Genomic DNA, 20,830 nt, shown 5'->3' with positions numbered 1-20,830 from the left:
CTGGGGCATCTTTGCTTTTGGCTTCCAGCTCTAGGCATCTTGTGCTTGAAGCCAGCTCAAGCTGCTCTACCTCCACAACTGTAGGTATTGATTTCAGTGACACAGGCTAGAGCTCCTTTAAGTCGTCTGCACTTAACATGTTGTGTATTTACTGTTACGTAGTATCTTGTGCTATTAATATTCAATAAATGAATATTGAATTAATATTATATAGTGCTTTCTGATATTAGATGACAATTGAGTATAACTGGAAAAAATCTTTTTTAGACAAAACAGGGAATTTATTGGGATTGACAGCTCAGGGCAAATGATATGAATAAGACTCAGACCAACCAAAAACTCAGACTAGTCAGATCCATTTTCTCTTGAGTACTGTCCACTATTTCATATTTCTTTTGAAAAGCTATCTAAACTGCTATGCAGCTCTGTTTTTATAGCAGCCCTTAGCAAACCTTTCCTCGGCCAAGCCAAAGCTTTTGTACTCTACTTAGCCTCTGTAGATTTAGTGCAATTCCTTAATATGTGCATTTGTAATTGAACTATTTGCTGAGCAAAATAAACAGCAGGGTATTAAATTAAATTGCAGTTTGCAGACTTAAAAGGAACATGGGCAAAACAGGACAATTTTATTTTCCTAAATACAGACCAACTTAAAAATGCATATTGTACAGTTGGATTTACAATTTACACTTAGTTGAAGAATGATTTGATTCTGGAGTTTTCTGGTTAATACAGTAAGTCAAATCAGAAAGTAAACTGACTTTCAAAAAAGAAAAATCATTAATCTGAGCAGCTGAGCTAGGTTTATGATAAAGGTAGACTTCGAAGGAAGTGACTACATTCAGCAGGGGATTTCAATGTTACGATGTGCCAAAATGAGCCATTTTAAAGCTCATTTAAAAGATTTTGAAAGCTAATTTTAAAGATTTCTTGTAGAAATCTTCACTTGCTTAAAATATCAGGTGGTTAAGAAGAAGTATCTTTGCCCTAGCATGTAGAGGAAGAAACACACTTTCGAAAGATGCTTCAGTTACCTTGCGAAGTGCTATCCTTCAAGGAGGTGTGAGGGTACAACAAGGATTCCTGAACAAAACTACATGGGAATTGGAGTTCAAGTTCGCAGAAGTCTTCATAATGTTGAAAATGAGTATTTTGAGTGTATGGTGCCAAATTTAAGTAATCCCTGTTCTCTCTTTTCAGGCCAGTTTGAACTTGCTTGGTTTTACTTTAACTTAAATAAAAAAAAAAATCAGAAATGTGGGACTGGAAGTGAACAAGAGATCCTTCAGGCTGACCTGTTACACTGAATTCTCATTTCAGAATCACTTGTATGTAGGTCTTTTATTTTTTTTAATGTTTTTTTCAGTTGGACCTCATTGACTTTTGACCCTTCTTGACACTTCTCTGCTGCAGCACCTTTCCCATCTGCTGATACCTATTTTCCCTAATTTCCTAGTGCTGTTTTCTAGCAGTGTTATGTTTTCTGTCCCTACAAACATAGTTACCACAACTGCTCCACCTTATAGTCACTGTTGTGATCTCCTCTGGAAGTGTTTATTAATTTGGTGTCCCATAGACTGGGGACCAGTTATGTAGATGATAATCCTCGACAAGTTGGGGAGTCACTTCAGGAAGAATTCAGAATATGCCATCATGAAATATTTTTATGAAGTCATTTCAATAATAAGACAGTTAAAAAAAAAAAAATTAAAAAATCCTTTGGAAATTACAAATTCTGACATTTTTAATTAACCATTACTTCCCAATGGGAAAATATTCAGCTTTATTTTTTTTGGATGAGCTGTAGTCTTTAATTGCGTTCCATGAGTGCATTAATCTGCAGGCAACATTCAACTTTTTTTGGTGCTGTAGAGGAGGTGAGGGAAACCTTAATTTTGTAAATATTGGCTTAGGGTCTTTCTTTTGTAGAGTTAGAGACTATTTGGAGGTGGGGATAGCATATCTCAGTGCAAGAACAGACACTCATCTCTGTCAAGGCAAAACAGGTCAGCTAAAAGATATGCAAGATCTTGCGGGCAGATGGAGGTGGTCTGTGCCAGTGCCCTGAGCCAGCAGGAGGTGATGCTGGGTCTGGATTAAGTGAAACATGGTGGTGTGCTGGCATCTGCATGTTGGTGGTTTGGTGAGGCAGGCTCTCAATCTGCCACCAGTAAACAACTCTCCACTGCAGTATTTTTTGAGCTGTATGGGCTCCTGACCCTTTTCAGTTGAGTAAGGCTGAGGAATTGCAGATGGGATATGCTGGGCTTGAATGAGAGCCACTGATCTAGGAGAGAGTTTTTTTTTTAGTTTCTAAATGCAATGAAGTCTGTGGGAGGAGGGCCAGGTACTGCTCTGCAGTGTTTGCTTTGCTTTGCTTCCTTCTGGGAGTGTTTGTTTCGGGGCGGGGGGGGGAGGCAGGAATAATGTTGGAAAAACTGGAAGCCCCTCCCTGGCAGGGAGGGAGCAGGGCCTGACCAGGTGGCTGTACCTCTGCGGGGTGGTATTTGCACTCATGCTGGTTTTGGGGTATAAAATCCCTGCCTGAAATCCAGGACATGCAGAGTTCAGAAAACCTCCCATGGAGAACTGTAGGACTAACATAAACCCAGCAGTAAGTATTGCTAGAGACTGGTTTTAAAAGTAAGTCTCTCCAGGATTACAGGTTCTCATAGTCCATATAGTTCTGTGATTTGTATCCTTGTTGTATTGGTAGTGAGAAGGAATAGCGCTGAATCTTGTTACACCTGATGCATTTGGAGCTTCCCCCCCTCACCCCTTAGCAGGGAAGAAGCAAGCGGCAGTTCCCGTTCTAGCAGGCTTCCTGCAGAAGAGTCTGATTCCTTCCTGGCATCAGTTTCAGCCAAGCACTGCTTAGAAGAAAGCATCTGGTCTAACCGTTGTTCTCGTAGGGAAATGCATCTCTGAGAAATGTGGCATATTATGCTGTGTGGTACTGCATATTTTGTCTCATTAGGGCTTTATTGGTTGGGTAAGCTATTAATCATTTTGATGTCACCTTTAGCATACTTGAAATTCTGTGCAGCATTTATGTAAGGAAAAAAATTGACAGGCTTGTTCCAAAGAACAATTTTAGTTTAAGTGGTATAAAAATGCCAATACAATTATATTACAGAGAATGACATCTGGACATTTACAAGCATGACCTTGTTTCTTCTAGACAAGAGTAATTCTATTCACCAGTAGATACTTAGCTTTTATTTGTCAGACAGTGTGCAGCACTAACTGCATTTGGATTAATGCCTTCTTGGTGTCATTTTTTTCCTCTTGTAGAGTTATGGGTAAAGGAAATGAAATCAGAAATCTCTTATGTATCTGAAGGAAATAAAAATTACAGTTTATTTATTACGTGTAAGCCAAAGGTGGAGGGAAAACCCACAATGAAACAGAACAATGCTACTGGTGCTGAAGTCTGGTTACCTGGAACAATTACCCTGCTTAAATACAGCTTAAAAAAATATATTGCATGATAGGCTTTGTAATCTTTATAACTAGAATGTCAGTGTCTACAGGTGTGATGTTGACTTGTACATTTCACTGTTTCCTCTCTTTTTATTGCTGAATGTATATTGCTTTGTAGTAGGTATTTTATCATTTTCCAAGTGGCAGTTACCTTACAGAAGCTGGTGTTCTGAGTTTTTTTCTTAATGCATGTCTGTGAGAAAATGTCACCTTTGAAAGCCTTTGGTTATTTAGTTATTGTCACCTTAACAATTGTTTGCTGTCCTATTTTTCCAATTTGCTTTTAAAAAGTATTTAAAAAAACAGCTCAGTGTCTTCAAACCTCTACTGCAAATATATGTATTAAATATTAACACACAAAATCTCCAAGACCATCTCATGTAAAGATTTACTAAAGTATAAACAGAATTTTGAGCTTGGAAAGACAAGGCAGAAAATAGAAAGGTGATAAGACATTGACTCTGTCTTCCACCATGAGTTTCTTTTTGCTGGAACCTCCTTGTTGCTCTTCTGCACAGACATGGGGGGAAAAAAAAGGAAGGACACATTTCAATATATAGCAGGCACATGGGAGAATAGACCAATCCCCACCTTCCTACAGCCTCCTTTAACCTCCTTTAAGGTACCTCTAGAGAGTGATAAGGTCACCCCTGAGCCTCCTCTTCTCCAGCCTGAACAACCCCAGCTCCCTCAGCTGCTCCTCGTAAGACTTGTTCTCCAGACCCCTCACCAGCTTCGTTGCGCTTCATTGCCCTTCTCTGGACTCGCTCGAGCACCTTGATGTCCTTCCTGTAGCGAGGGGCCCAAAACTGAACACAGTACTCGAGGTGCGGCCTCACCAGAGCTGAGTATGGGGGGACTATCACTTCCCTAGCCCTGCTGGCCACGCTGTTTCTTATGCAGGCCAGGATGCTGTTGGCCTCCTTGGCCACCTGAGCACACTGCTGGCTCATATTCAGCTGCCTATCAACCAGTATTCCCAGGTCCTTCTCTGCCAGGCAACTTTCCAACCACTCATCTCCCAGCCTGTAGCGCTGCTTGGGGTTGTTGCGCCCCCAGATGCAGGACCTGGTACTTGGCCTTGTTGAACTTCATACAGTTGGCCTCAGCCCATCGGTCCAGCCTATCCAGATCCTCCTGCAGAGCCTTCCTACCCTTGAGCAGATCAACACACGCACCTAACTTGGTGTCATCTGCAAACTTACTGAGGGTGCACTCGATCCCCTCATCCAGGTCATCGATAAAGATATTAAAGAGGACTGGCCCCAGTACTGAGCCCTGGGGGACTCCACTAGTGACCGGCCTCCAACTGGATTTAACTCCATTCGCCATGACTCTTTGGGCCTGACCATCCAGCCAGTTTTTAACCCAACAAAGCATATGCCAGTCCAAACCACGAGCAGCCAGTTTCTTGAGGAGAATGTTGTGGGAAACGGTGTCAAAAGCCTTACTGAAGTCAAGGCAGACCACATCTGCAGCCTTCCACTCATCCACCAAACACGTCACTTTGTCATAGAAGGAGATCAGGTTCGTCAAGCAGGACCTGCCTTTCATAAACCCATGCTGACTGGGCCTGATCGCCTGCTTGCCCTTCAAGTGCCGCGTGATGACATTCAAGATAATCTGCTCCATGAGCTTCCCTGGCACTGAGGTCAAACTAACAGGCCTATAGTTTCCCGGGTCAACCTTCTAGCCCTTCTTGTGGATGAGCGTCATGTTTGTTAGCTGCCAGTCAACTGGGACCTCCCCTTATAGTCAGGACTGCTGATAAATGATAGAAAGTGGCTTGGCCAGCTCTTCTGCCAGTTCTCTCAGTACCCTCAGTTTTCTCAGTTCTGCCAGTTCTCTCAGTACCCTCCTTTTTGTGCATTAAAGAAGACAGTGTTTGAAGAAGTCTGGTAAGAACCATGTTGTTGAAGAGTAGCATGCAACAGACAAAGTAAGGATTGCATAGACCAAGAACTGAATGGGGAACTTGAGAATGTTTTTGTTTTTACTTCTGTTTTTGTGAAAGGTAAAGCAAAATTCTGGGGCAGCAAAATGGTGATCCTCTTGTGTAACCTGCACTACTGTAGCTCCAGCGTCTGTAGTATACAATCTTATGTTAGATGAAGGAATGGCTTGATGAGGGTGTTTTAAATAGATAATCCAGCCTGTGCTTTTCCACAACACTTGAGTGATAGCTGCAGTCTTAGGCTGTTTTGGTACAGCATGTGTGCTGCTGTTTTTTTGACAGTCAGCCTGAGATGTTGCCTGTGGTAGTGGCTGCTAATTCAGTGGATGTCAGTACCTGAAGAAGGGCTGCCTCCTTCCTGCCTGTGGGAGTTGAGGGGGGGGGGTTCCTGCCCCGGCCCGATGGCCCTGATGCTGTTCTGGTTCTGTGTCCCTGGTCTGGCCAGAGGCCAGGCTGACCATGCTTATTGCTGTGCCTGTATAAGTTCGTGTGTGTATATATAGAAGTACATAAAACAGGATATAAGTTTTGGGAAATAACATGTTTTTTTTCTTTCCCTTCCTTAAAAAAAAAAAAAAAGAAAGAAGCTTGGCTGGATCACAAGCAAGAATGCAAGTGTCTTAAGAATATCAAGCCTAATTTTCCTCCAGATTCCGTCAGACTTGCTGGCAGGATTGTTTTTAAACTAGTAAGTGACATTCTTTTAGATGTATTCAGTGTAACAGTTTCAGATAAATACTTTTTTTCACGTCACATTTTTAATGTAACTAAGAGTTAGAAAGCCAAAGTGACTAGGATTGCTAAACAAAATTGGACTGTATATTGCATTACAAGATTACTGATTAACTTGCAGAAATGCTGAAAGGATCAAGAGATACTAACATGGACATAATTAACTTTAAGATGTTTGTTTGTAAAGCTTTCTTCTTGTGAGTGTGGTAGCATCCTAAATTTATTTCTGCCTAGAAAGAAAGCAGAGAAGGACAGTTTTTTGGTTGCTACTGTTGAAGCTATTGGTGCTTCCATTAACTTCAGTGGGAACCTCTTTTCTTTTTCCTCCTGAATGGGTAGTAAGGACAGGCACACAGTTAGCTAGCCCTTTCTTTAGGGGCACAATCCCATCCTTTTAATGCTGAGTTCTCTTAATCTTAATTAGATTTCTTTTTCTCTATACTTCCTTGGAAGCCCTGGATGTTTGACATTCCAACAGTTTGATTAATTTATGTGGACTAAATTTTCAGTTAGGTCAATAGGCTTATGACTGGGATGGTAAATCAAAAAAGATTTAACGCTTTTTTAAAATTTTTTCTGACCCTGCCATGGTGCTGCCCTTGAATAAAAATGTGTACCTTTGTTGTGGTCTGGGATGATAAAATGTGATTTTAATATCTTCATTTGTACATTGTTGGGAAGAGTGTGTGCATGTTTTTTAAAGAGCAAATATGTACCTAGCTATGCTATGCATTAATTATAGTCTCATGAAATCTGAGACTGCTAACCTCATAAATTGCTTTCAATTATAGTGTGAAAGGCCAAAGTAAATTGTTAGGGGTAAGCTGCCAAAGTCAAGAAAATATGTTAGTAGAAAGTGTTGTAACACTAAAAAAAACTTAAGTATTTTTATAATAGTTTACAGAAAGTATGGATTGACCAGATTTATGTTGATGCTGTTACCCTTATCTAATTATCTTACAGGCATATCACATTGAATAATCAATTTTGTAGAATGTTTTCAAGATAAAACATGCTGTGTAAGTGTTAATTATCTGTTCTTCTCTACAGCTTAGACAATCAGTATGCATTTCTGAGAGGCTCTACTCTTTTTCAGATCTTCAGTCAAGTAAGTAATTGCTGACCATATTGCAGGAAGTGGTTCCAAACTCTGTTTTACAGAATGACCAGTCTATCTTATTGCACCTTGCCTTCTGAAAGTCTGCTACTGTAGCATAATAGAACATGGCATGAAAAACAGAATCAAAGACAAAACTGCACCTGCTTAAACCTCTGTGGGGATGAATAGGTTGTTCAAAGATCAACGGAAAAAACATGCATGTCTTGTTCAAGCAAGATTTCTTCCACATTATTTGGCTTTAATATTTTTCCTTATTTTACAGCATACATTTTGCTGGTTCAGTTTTTAAGATTTACCAGATGTCTGTTTTTTTACATACATTTTCAACATACCTGTTTTATAATAATGTTTTAGTTTTTCAATATTTATGTGTTAGTGTATAAAGCTTCAGAATAAGTTCCAGAAAAAGGAAAGATATTTAAAACTTACAAGGGATATGTCTGTCTTGCTCATGATTTCAGCGGAGAAAAAAAAAAAAGATGAAACTTTACAGATATCTTATGCAGATAAAATTATAAAAATAAAATAAAATTATGCAGATAGCTGTGGTTTAACAAGTTTCAGCTGCTAGGACAGGAAAGGAGGTTCATTACAATCTCTTAGCAGAGCTGTTGTTGAACTAGACAACGCTTTTTCCAGACATTGCAGTACCTAGAAGTTTGAAGACCTACAGGGGAAAAAATACATCCTTAGTTCAATCTTCTTGCTTAAAGGGATTTTGTATATGGTTTTTAGTGTAATTCAGTAATGCTCAGTTTTTAGTGTAATTCAGAGGTTTGGATTTAAAACAGCTTGAAATATTGATATAGTTAAATAGAAATAAATAAATGCCATAAACTGGAAAAATGCAATAACTACTGTTAAGTTTTATTTCTTTAGATTGTGACGTTCTGTTGCCTTCTCCCAAACTGCAAGGACAAAAGACCTTAAGGCAACAAATAGCCCAGGATAAAGGGATTGCGTTTCAATTAAAAAAAAAAAAAATCAGCATTTTCTGCCATGGATATTCTAAAATTCTATAATACATTTTTGGGGAATTAGATAAGCATCTGACTTAAGAGCAGCGTTTCCAGGTGTTCCAATGAAGTTAAAAGATGACTACTGACTTCTACACCTCATGACACAGCCGATATCCAACAAAAAAAACCCTCCCTTTGGTGCTCTATTTTGCCCATGTCTGGTTGGGCAGTGGTAGAGGAAGAACTGGGGTGGAGAGAAGAGGTTCCCTTTAAAAAATAAATACTAATCATTATACAGCAATTTCTGTAGTGCAGGCAAAGATTTTTGTGTAACTGATAATTGCATACAAACTGAGGTTTCAGTAGTACACCTGAGGAGGTGCTCTCAACTTCCTTTGACTTGGCTGGAGGCAAGGGGAGTGGTGTGATACACGTCTGGAGAGAAGGCGTGATCTGCAATGGAGAGATGGTACAAAAATCTGTAAAAATGTCCAAAAGCTTCTCTTCAATCCTCATTCTAAAGGAAATGCTGCTACAGCCTGTGATACAGGTCAGATGGGCGCTCTCACTGTTACTGAAAGAGCTGTTCCCTAAAGTTATTTTACAAGGAAGCAAATGAGAGATCCACACCTAGTGTTTCATCTGCGTTTACTCTAAGAGCTTTAATAACAATTTGTTTGTGACTCCTCGACCAACCAAAGCTGATACTTCACAGAATACAGTACAAATGGATTATGACACTTGCATAATCTTATGTAAAGTTTTTGGCTAACCACTTTTGCTGATTTCACAGCTACCTTGCTATAGGGAAAAGAATGTCTCTATAGTTTTGCTTTTAGAATGAAAAGCAAAGCCCAAAAGAATATCGTAGCATGGTGTGACAGCCTGTAGTCATTGTGGTGCTATTTGCTGCCACTGTATCTTCAGTAAGCTTCCTATTTACTGCACAATTTACAGGTAGTGTTGATAACAATTTGGGATTTACTTTTCTTTGTTATTGGTAGAATGCATATGAAAGTCATAGAAGTTTTTTTCGTTAGAGGTCTAAGTATGAAGGAAAAAATATTTCATAGAAGGAAATCATATGAACTGGAAATACAGGTTGTGATCTCAAGCAAGCAACTTCTCAGGAAGCATCTGTATAATACAAGATTGTTTCAACACTATCATAAATACTATGGGTAGAATTCTAATTGATACTCTTTTTTGTTGTTTTTGAAGTCTAAAATATACAAAAATTGTCACTACACTATCTATGCCTACTTTACAATATTACTTTTTAAGTGTTACTTTATATGGTTGGTTGATTTTCAGTGTGGGTGACCTATATGCTTTTATTCAGTTTATATGATGTTTTACGCACTTAGGGATTCAATATCTGGTGAAATGTGTAATACATCTATTAAAGGCAAACAAATGAGGAACATTTGGTAGCACATAGGCCTTTATAAAGCTCTATTCCCCAGTCCATAGTTCCTTCAAATTCATTGTTTTCTGAAGTGCTGATTAAGTAGGAGATTAAGTAGTAGGTGTGTCTGTATTGCAACTTTTGCTGGTTCGGTTTTATTATACAATGCTTTGTTACTTACATGGTTTCACTGGCTTGCTGTGTGTTAAGATGATTCAGAAATCAACTTTGCTTATGCTTAACTAGTTTCAGTATGCAGGAAAGTGTTTGTGTGCAGTAGTATGAGCAGATTTTTTGCTACTTCACTTGTATCGGTATCAGGGCTGCATAATTAAATCCCCATGCCTCATTTAGAAACCATTCCACAAGCCTTTTATAGCATTTTCTTTCCCATACCAGGGTTCTGACAGCAAAAAAATGTTTCTTAGAAAAACAAAATGAAAACATTAACAAATTTTGTTTTCCTTTGTTTTTTTTTGCCATGGTTTCATGATGTGTTGTGAAAACCAGGTCTTGATCATTTGCCATTAAAGGTCCTGTGACACTTTTTGTGGGGATCATTCGTTCTGATGTCCTGGGTAGAGTCCGATTTGAATAATTGTGTTCTGCTCCTGTCTCTCAAAATTCTCCCTGAAGTTCTAGTTGGATTCAGTATTTCTTGTTCACATCTGTCCTAAACTGCAGAGTCTACTTAGAAGACTTCTGTTCTCCACTCTAGAGATGCTTTTTTTGCTGATAGTGAAGCAAATCATGCCTGTCTTTGTCATAATACATTTCACAATGTGCATTATATAGTTGTATAGCTATAAAAAAGCGAAGTTACAAAAAAGCAAAGTTAACTAAAGTCCCTTTAGTTACATAGCCTTTGTGCCACTTAACTAACAAGGAGCATCTGTCTGCTTTTTGTGTGATGAGTGATGTGAACTTTCTGAGGAGCTGAATCTGAGCTGAGCGCTCTGGGAGAGCCCACCTGTCCTGAGACAAAATAGCCTGTACCTTCAAGTGCAGGAATGCTGGGTGGGGTGGGACACAGAAGCCAAAGAATCACAAACACTAGCTAGATGTTTAACCAAACCCAGGGACGTCTGCTTTAATTGCATCCTTTTTTAAAATGAGTAACTAGGAGTTAGCTCTAAAGAGGATCTTGAATTGTTCTTCCAGGATGCCAGAAAGCTTGCATCTAAAGTACAGGGAAGAACCTTTCTTAATGAAAGGTTATTTCTGTTCTCCAGTTAGGTCTTTTGTGCTCACGGTCAGAAAAAAGGAAATGTGAACCATGTTGGTGAGGCACTGAACTTACTAGGACAGCTGAGTTTCACTTTTCATGTTATCACTGATCTGATGCATGGATGATCACTTCAATAGAAAATAAGGCACTGTCTTTTTGCTTCAGGATTCCAGGATTCCTATCTGTGAAGCATAAATAATGGTGCTTTAATATAGGAGTGGTATTTGCTTAATATTCCTTCATATCAATTCTGTTTAGCAGCTGCTGCTGTGTATGAAACTCCGTTTGTCTCAAAAACACTCTCCCTTTTTATCTGCTGGCATAAAGTGTTTGACGCCTCCAGGAAGAATACAGTATAAAAATGTGCAGTTCTGTAAGGAGGAAGGAGCTGCTGCATAACCTTTCAAACTCATTTTTAACATTATAAACCCCTAGATGCCTATTTTTTGTACCTAATGTCTTACATCTGCTTACATATCTGCTTTACCTTTTGGCTTTTGATCTTTAACTCACCATTGAATTTATGCAATTTGGTAATAGCAACATGATAAACTCTTCTTTGTGTTGATAGGTAGTTGTCAGGAAAAAAAGACAAATGTTTGCCCTCTGTCAAAATTGCCCTCTGCCAAGATTAATTCTGAGACTGGAAATGTCTAGACTATATAGCTGCCATTGTACATTTTCAAGATGTTGGCGAAAGGTTCTGTTTATGCCTTGGTGTACTTTTTTTCCTGTCCCCTTAAGATACTGAACAACTAAGTGAAGAAATGAAAGATGGCCTCAGGCACCTTGCGCACACCTTGCAACTGTATCTGAAAGCAGAGATCCAGGATGCATCTCACTTGCCAGCTGCAATTGACTTTTTTCAGATCTTCACAAAAGTAAGTGTTAAAATGTGATTGCTTGACAACTCATAAATTATCCTTTCATTGTGTTCTTGATTTATTTTTGAGCAGCAGTTCAGTGGATGCATCCAGAATGTTATATATAACAAAGCAAAATCAAACAATTTTTTCTGTTCAGTCACCGTTTAAGAAAAAGTGTAGGTTTTATATAACACTTCAAAATAAAAGCAGCAGCCAGATGGGGGTTCTTCTTTTCCATTTTAAATTGTCGTGTTAAAGTTCTTGGAAAATAAATAAGTAATGTTGCATTAAAAAAAAAACACAAACACCGCAAACAATTTTAAAAACAATTTAATCAATTAACTTAAGTAATTTTTCAAATGGTGATAAAGAGCATATAGCGTCATTCGTCATCCTGGAATTTTTTTGTAAAGTGTCTTATATTTCTAGATATACTTGCAATCTGTTTTGCCATTCAGTAATATGTGCTAATGGGTGTTCATGGCAGTAGCATGTCCCACAAACTGTTCTCAGGGGTCATGTGGATCATCTGTTCTAAAATGCTACATGGTAAAGCACTTGAAATTCATTTACATGATACACAGAATGTTTGTTTTATTACTAAATAAATATTAGTATGTTTTCTTGTACATATTTTATTGCTTTCATTTCAGAAAGTTTGATTTCTACAGTTCAACTAGAAGTATGTTATAAGGAGAATGCTCATAGTTTTAACTTGGTCAAGCTTTTCGGTTTTTAGTTGCTAAATTCTAGCACGATTTCTCTTAACTCAGGCACATTTCAGTAGTCTTAGTGTTTTGTTATGAAAAAAATCAAACTTAGATGATTTTCTTCTGATTCAAAGAAGAGGAAGAACCTCTTTTAAAAAATTAAAATGCAATATGATTTTATTGGTCTGTTTGCACACTAGTGGAATCTTTTTTGCTGGGGACAAAAGGATTAGAAGTAATGTTTTTTATCTGGAATTTCTGTTGTTGACTGGACTGCTGTGATGTGAAGTTTCAATTTTCCCTTCAAAAAAACCTGAGACTGAACTATACTCACTCTTGCGGGGGCTGGGGGGGGGGGGGACGACACCAAACAAACATATGCACTGCTTAGTCTCCACTCAAACTGTTTACTGTCTTGCTGTGGCACTCTGGTTCAGCCTGCACTTTACCAGATGAAATGCTCTGTGTTAACTGGTTTAGAGAATCTGTACAGATGAAGGTAAGGCTGACTATCAGATGATCATTACTTAACTGTTTTGAACTGAGTCACAGCTTGCAAGAATTTGTTTCCAAATGTTGTTGCCCTCTATTTAACAATCTTAAGTTGGATACTGGCCATGGTTCTTTCATTGATTTCTTTTATATCATTATTGAACATATGAGATGAAATGCAATAGGTGATGCTTTGGTGGACTGTCATGATGATGGTAATCACATAATTATGACCTGTGATTAAAAAATAAGTAATTTCAGCTCATCATTAAGCTTTTCAGTATAGAAAGTGTTAGAGATATTTTTTTTTAAAGTTAAATTGTGTTAGATTGAAATGAGCCACCCAGGGCATTGTGAGGAGAAAGTATGAGTTCTGTTCTTTGCCTCATCCCACATGTGGGTTTTGGTTGATGTTCTGGTTCTAGACTTTGCTGGACCTCTCTGTACTTACTCTGCCCACCAACCCATCTACAAGAACTTTTCCCAGCAAAAGAAGTCACAAATTTGTCCTCTGTGACCAGGCAGACTCAGCAAACCAGACTCTGACAAATATAGAGAGCGGGCAGGGTTGCACAATGGGGGAGAAAGGTTTGAACTCATCCTTTTAATGAACTATTAATTAGTTTACCACTTTGCACATATTCGCAACCTTAGGAGAGATGTTTCAAGTTGGATAGCATGGTGGCTTTACAAGCGTGGTATGATGGCTGCTCAATATATTGGCACACTGGTGAAAAACATGTGCAAGCTTTTAAAAATGTTGAAGTACATACATGCAGAAGCATCTGCATGTGTGGACACCTCCTCTTCCCTCCCATGTACTTTACTAAATTGAAGCAAGAGGGCATCAAGTACAGAGTGAAAGTTAAAACTTCCCAGCTCCAAATCCTGTTAACTGGAGACCTAGAATGATCATTTAAAGTAGTAAATGGCAACGTTTGCCGCACTATACCTTTGCTATGATAAAGACATTGTAAACTTGGGGTATTCCACATTTTGCCTGGGACTTTGTTCCAGCCCTATTGAATGCATCAAGTTGTCAAGTTGTTGCTGATTTCTTTCTAAATTCTAGAAATTTGGAGGTGCTGGAATGATTAAAGTAGGTCTCATTTCCTTCTTCCTTTGCTCATGTAGCTGAGCCTGTGTGGTAGTCTGCCCCAGGAAAAGGGAGAGCAACGACATAGATCTATCATGGCTGTTACTTCATATTGGTAATAATAAAATTGAGACAAGGGAAGGAAGAATCTGGCTAAGCAGGTGAGTTCATTGGAAGGAAAGAGTTGTAGACTAAATGTAACCCTATGCTTTATGTGCAAGTAAAAATCAGCATCTTGTTTGGATTCTTGGTCAGGCACAATGGTTTTTGGAAGCTCTAATGTCACTCTCTAATTTTCCATGTGGTAGTTTATAGTCTTCCCAATTTGGTTGTCAGATGAGTACATTATGAAGTGTAACATTATATTAAAACATGATTTTAATATGACCCCATCCCCACAAAGGTAGCGGCAGCAGCAAGCATTTTCCGCCACTTGTATAAAATCTTTCTTGGAAGATGAGCTGAATGTCAATGGAAAGAAATACTGGGGGGTGTTTTGTCCCGTTCTTCCTCCCCCAAGCTAAATAGGGATGCTTATTCCCAGCAGGTAAAACTTAAGGCTTTGGAACTGTAAATGTCTGATAAAAGTCTTATGAAGTCTTTTGTGGTCTCTTAAAAAAAAAAACAAAAAACAAACAAACAGCTGTGATGACTTCTGTGTGGTCACAGATACATGACTTGAAGATGTAATATTGTTTTCCCAACCTCTTCCAACATTCTTTTCAAGTTCAGTAGGTGCCTATTCTAGCATTGAACTATTTTGGATCAGTTCTCTCATTGTGTGACAAAAAAAAAATATGAAAGCAACAAAAAAAAAGTCAAAGGTCATTTTTATTGTTTGATGCTGGGTCCTCAAGCAGGAAAATAAACAACAGGCAGACAAAAGAGAAAAACTGTCCTGCAGTGAGATGACTAAATTCCAGATAGTTATTGGAAGTTCTCCAACCTGAATGAGGTCAGAGGAGTTTCACGGAAGCTCTTTTAAACAGTCTTCCTTCTCTGCTGGTCACTGCTCTTGTCTTTGTGGAAAATTAATTATAGTTTTATTCACTTTCTTGTGACATTCAGTAGACCGAGTCCCCTTGAGTGCAAACTGTGCAAACTTCCCATTGAAAATCAAAGAAAGCTTGGCCATTTCTTAAGTGGGGATAGAATTTCAGCCCAATGTATTCTTAATTTACATAAGACCTGTGGAAAATATCAGCTGTACTGGATGGGGAGGTGTTTCAGAAGGGCCATGTACCTTTCCTTTTTAAAGTTTTGCCCTGTTCTCACTAGACAATTTGTTCATGTGTCAACTGCCCTTTGAGTTGGAGTTGGAATTTTTTTCATTCTTGCTATCTGATCACTCTTTGGAAGCTCCATTTTATTTAACGTGCCATTTATCAGGGTTGTGGCTGTTTTTAAATTCTGATCCTAAGTATTAAACAGAATTATCTATGGTTAATTATGTGATAAGGTTTTTAACTCTACCGAGACTTTTTCAAATGTCAAGATAAATTTTTGACACCATAGTTTTGTGGTCTAATGGTGTTTCCATAACCTTGAGATAAAATCAGTCCTTGCTTTTTTTATTCTTCAGCCTTTACGTAAGGAGGTGGCCTAGAATCCTGTGAGACATTTAATGGCTGAGGAATAATTTTTTGGTATCCATTTATGGTTCTTTTCATAATAACAGACAGAGCCACATAAACTACTTAAGAAATTCATACATAGCATGTTGACTGTAAAACTGAGAGTAGCTCTACTGAGTGAAATCAAGCCTGAAAAAATTCTTATTTTTGGGACCAAATGTAGACTTGGTGTCTTGCATAGAATAACATCAATCAGAATATCCTGAGTTTGAAGGGACCCACAACAATCATTGAATCCAAGTCCTGGGTTCCCAAAAGACTACCCAAAAATCAGACCCTGTGTTTGAGAGCATTGTCCAAACGCTTCTTGAACTCTGGCGGTTCGGTGCCATGACCACTGCCTGGGGAAGCCTGTCCCAGAGCCCAGCCACCCTCTGGGTACAGAACCTTTCCCTAGCACCCAGCCTGACCCTCCCCTGTCCCAGCTCCATGCCGTTCCCTTGGGTCCTGTCGCTGTCCCCAGACGGTAGAGCTCAGCACCTGCCCCTCTGCTTCTTGTCAAGAGGAAGCTGTAGATCTACTTGTACTATGTCACAATTGATGCTTTATGAATGCAGTTGATGCTTTATGGATGTTTTGAAAAATGTCTGAAAAATTATGTAAAGTAATAAGAAAAATAAGAGATTCTGGTGATAAAATGGTAGCCATTTTAAAGATCTTGTCACTTCAGATCCTCACATCTATGAAAACAGTGAAATATATGCAAGCTCTGTCCTGAAATAACAGTAAGGTAAAATCCAACCATATTTAAAAAACATTTAATGGGGCAGACTTCTAGAGCAGGTTAGTAATCTTAGAACAGTTTTGTTGGAAGAAAGAGGGTTCTAATGGATGTTTTGATGAACCAGTTTATAACAAAGTTTTGAGAGAAGAATGGCTGGACCAAAGGTTCTTGGGCAACCCCATAGAGCAATCTCCCTAATCTTTCTGTTGTAGTAAAACTTCTAATGTGTAGGTAGCTTTCTGAACAGTACCTTAACTTCATGTGAGGTGATAGGGATTGATTAGAAGGAGAATTTCAATCATTCTGAAAATTTTAACCTTTCTAGAACTTACAATCTTGCCGCTTTTTTCTTACAAGCAGATTCAACCTTGAAAGTAAATGTGCTCCTTTCATTCACCTCACTGGGGAGTTCACATGCCTGCATATCTGTCAGTTGAATATGCCTCTTTATGCATGTGAAGTGCTGCCCGCCACCCTCTTCTCAGGTGTTGAGCTATTCTTTCTTTTTCGGGTCAGTTTAGAATTGTCACATATCAGTGACTGAGAAACAACAGGTCTAAGTAAGGGCAGACCTAGAATTCTAGGATAGGATGGAAAAGAAAATCAGTGTTTACGTTGGAAACATACATGCATCTTTTTTATGTCAGAGTTGATTTTTCTATCTCATTTTTCTGAGATTTACTAAACTGAAATTAAAGTGAAAAAGAGATACCAGTTTGGTGTATGCTAGTCTCTGTGTACCCATGGTTAATTTTAACCGAAAGACTTGTAAGTTTAGGCTGTTTGTGTGACTGATTTTATTTAACTTAATCAGAAGTAAAGGCACTACTGTAAAGTGCAGAGATACATCCCTCAAAAGTGCCCTGCTGTCTTCAAAATCTGTTGTTCATTCATCCTATCAAAGTTTTAACTTGTATTTCTTGTACATCTAAGTTTTCAGAAATTGTTTTCTATTCCACTGTTTTTGAAAGTTTTTTTTTTTCAACATAAAGGGCATTATTACCATAAGAAAATCTTCTCATTAAGGAAGTTTTGGTATGTAATGTGTATGAAGAAAGTCGAAGAAATATTGGGATAAAGTTAAGAGTGAAGTTACGAGTTACTGAAGAGTTGTTAAAGGCACATAGGAGGAGTAGGTTGCTTTTCTGATGCCAAGTTTGCTAACCTAATTAACACTAAATGTGCTTGTTCAGCTTCGCTGTGATTAGGAGGTCATGGAGTTCTTTTTCTGGAGATGATAAAAGCAAGTGCACATTTATCCATCTTTTTCTCTTTGGGTAATTCACATCTGTTGTACGTTGCTACAGTCTTATGTAGAGTTTTGGGTATATGGTAAATTGGGGAGCAGGCCAGTACTGACACTTATTTTTAAGTGTGGCCCAGGAAACTATTTTACAAAAACCTTTTCATTTCATTTTGTTAGTTTTTTCTTATAATTTGCCATGTCATGTAATTTCCAGAAATCATTATACCTGAGACAAGAGTGGCTAAACTTAGACACTCAACATGTGATTACATTTATTTCAATTTTCTTGACCCTTTCTTATTTTAGTGTTTTGGAGTTGGAAAGGTATGTTCCAGCTCATCAAACTGTATCAGAATCTTCTCTGACTATTGTCATCTTTAGGTCTCTTACATGAGATTTGTGACTTTTTATCTGATGTGCTACTGATTTAGTGTTTTTGTTGGTAAAGCTTTGTTTGGTGGGAATATGGGCATGGTGTGTCCTCTCCCCTGTTCTGTGTGTAGTTTTGAGCCATTGATAGCTTCCCACTTACAGCTGCTAAGAGCTACCTTTTGATCATCAGAAATGTTGTGCTCAGTTACTGCCCAAGTAATTTCAGGACAATTTTTCCTGTAATATTTTTCCAGTGTATTCCACCAGGGCATAACATAAATTCATTCTGGCAGACCCTAATATTTGTTTTCAGAGGACATGAATTATCACATTGCTAACACTGACTGTTGTTTCTAAGGAGCTGTCTTACCTAGTAAGAGGGGAATAAGCTAAGGTAACCTTCTGTTATTGCAGTACAAAAAAAGGAAGTGGGACAAGCTTCTCCTAAAGAAAGCTAAGCACCAGTTCATGCAGCATAGTTAACAGTGCAGATTTACTTGAATATTGGATTTTATTGTTTACACACTTGGACTTCAGTATTTTAAACTCACTTCTTGTGGTGGTCGAGCAACTGAGATGTGAGAGGAATTCTGCTGCCACAGATTCTTCTTGCCAGAACTGCTCCCTTCGGTAATTTGAGCATCATTGCAGAAGCCTGGATGAGCCAGTGTCAGCTGATGACAGAGCTGTTCAACTCCCACACTAGGAATTTGAAATGATGACAGGACTGTAAAGTCCATGATGTAGACTCATTTCTGACACAGCTTTCACTGTGCATCTTAGTTAAATTGAGGAAGGATGATATCTCATAAGTATAGGTAGGAAAAAGAGAGAGGTTGTTTAGTAGCAAGGAAATGTAGGAAAGGTTTTGGGACTATTTAATAATTCCTTGACTTGGTCTGTGAGATCACAGGGTTATCTGCTTGGTGTTCCTTGTTCTCCCATCAATTCAGCTACAGTTGAAAAGGTAGGAGTAAGTAGAAAATCTGAAGTTGACCTTCTGGTTCTTCATTTGTCTCTGCCTATGAATTCAGCATGTTTATTAGAAGGACATAATGCTTTATGCTTACATGACACTTTTAGTAAAGCTCAGGAAGATCTTGAAGATGATCTAGCAATGAATCTTTAAAGTTTTATTGAGTAGCACACTAATAGTATTTCTAAGGAAGAAGACTAAAGGTATGTAGCTGTCTTTTCGGAAGAGGCCTCTAGAGCAATCAGAACTAAATCCAGTTTCTTCTGCTGCACTGTGTAACAGGTTGTGCTGCCTGTTTTCAGTGTAGCAGTGAGTAAACATAATGACAACTGGAAGAGGAGCAGCTGTGGATGAGATCTTACATCTTAGGCTGTATCTTTTTAATGTTGCAGAAATATTTCCATGCTGCTGCTAAGATCCTCATAAAGGTTGGTTACAGTAGGTATTCTTTCTTTAACTCAAAATTTAACTCAAGATTGCAGAGGAAGTGGAAGCCACAACACATCAGCTTCAGAAGTACTGATGTAAATAAAAATTAAAGAAAAACAGTAGAAATGTGAATAAAATGGGAAGAAATGTTGCAGCAGTACTCCAGAATGGGGATGATAAACACCCTGAGAACACTCCTCTCTTTCTACTTCACCAAATAAAAATCACATCTTTACAGGAAGTGACTTTTGTCTAACATGCTTTTTCAAGATTAATTATTTCCTGTTATTTCCCTGTTGAGTTATGATTGGGGGAGATAATTTTCCATAGCAACTATCTTAATTTTTAGTCACAATAATAACCTTTGAGAACAATAGGATATTGTACCAGAACATTAAACAAGGCTTTAACCATAGTATCTGATTTGAAATTAGAGCAACATGGTTACAATTAAAATATTAGCTTTCACTAACAAAGCTTGGAGCTGTGTAGGTAAGACTGTAAGATTGTAATACTTCAAACTGAGCTTGTGGTGTAATTTGGGTTCCCTCATCTAACTGTTGAGTACACCTTCTGTTTTACAAATAGCATCTATATATAACAAACACTGGGTGTAGGAAACAGGGAAGAAGAGTTACAAAACATGGAATGGCTAGGTAGAATTTGTATTGATTTATTGGGGTATGGAAGAAGAGAAAGCTTTGTTATGTAGGTGTGGGGGTAGGGAAGAAGAAAAATTAAGGAATTTTTTCATGATTTTTTTCATCTGTGAATAGAAAGCATAAGCTTCTAGAAAAGTTACTGTCTTGGGTGGATACTGGGGGGATAAAAGGTATGTTTACATCTTGTTCAGTTGACTTTTTTTTTCTTATGCTCAAGACAAGTCATAAAAGAGTCTGGAGAATAAAATGGCACAGTAAAATTCGCTATTTTGTACCTTTTTTCTTTGGTTGCCTTTTGTTGCTTTTTTTTTTCCTTGCTCTGGTTTAGGTCTAGAGCTGTGATAGTGCTCTTCAGAACTGGAAAGGATCCAGGTGGCCAGGGACTTAATTACCATTGCTTTATCTAATTCTGCTCAGGGCATAACCACAAAACACAGTGCTTAAAAAGTTAATGGTCCCTGACATGTGATATACATCAGTCTTTTTTCTGGCACCCTTGTGGAAGTGAACTGGAAACAGTAATGATAAAAAAGTAAAAAAAGCTTTAGTGGTTGTGGCAATCGGAGTACATGTAAAAAAATGTGGGGTGAGGCACCTTCCATGTTTGGAAAAAGCCAGCATGAACAAGGTCATGGAGACATTTAGTAAAGATTTGAGTAAATGAAAAACATTTACATCCTCTATCAGCAATTTTAAAAGCTTTTAATTGAGGAGGGTAAGCCTGATAACTGCTTGTAAA

The 20,830-nt window shown here is 38.2% G+C and overlaps 1 protein-coding gene across 6 annotated transcripts in view; it reads left to right on the top strand.

The window, feature by feature from the left end:
* Nucleotides 1–20,830, top strand: part of SMYD3 (SET and MYND domain containing 3) — a 384,781-nt gene that overhangs the window by 30,730 nt on the left and 333,221 nt on the right. For 5 of the 6 annotated variants that reach the window (XM_040551201.1, XM_040551204.1, XM_040551206.1 and 2 more), the window contains exons 3-5: nt 6,018–6,125; nt 7,220–7,277; nt 11,629–11,765. The exons of the other annotated variant lie outside the window; for it this stretch is intronic. In XM_040551201.1, coding sequence (XP_040407135.1) covers nt 6,018–6,125; nt 7,220–7,277; nt 11,629–11,765 — 303 coding nt within the window. The remainder of the gene's footprint in view (nt 1–6,017; nt 6,126–7,219; nt 7,278–11,628; nt 11,766–20,830) is intronic. 6 annotated transcript variants of the gene reach the window in all.

Source organism: Cygnus olor, chromosome 3 (genome assembly GCF_009769625.2).
Source record: "Cygnus olor isolate bCygOlo1 chromosome 3, bCygOlo1.pri.v2, whole genome shotgun sequence".
Classification (NCBI taxonomy): Eukaryota; Metazoa; Chordata; class Aves; order Anseriformes; family Anatidae; genus Cygnus; species Cygnus olor.
The sequence above is the reverse complement of the archived record's forward strand: the minus strand, read 5'-3'. Positions and strand labels throughout refer to the sequence as shown.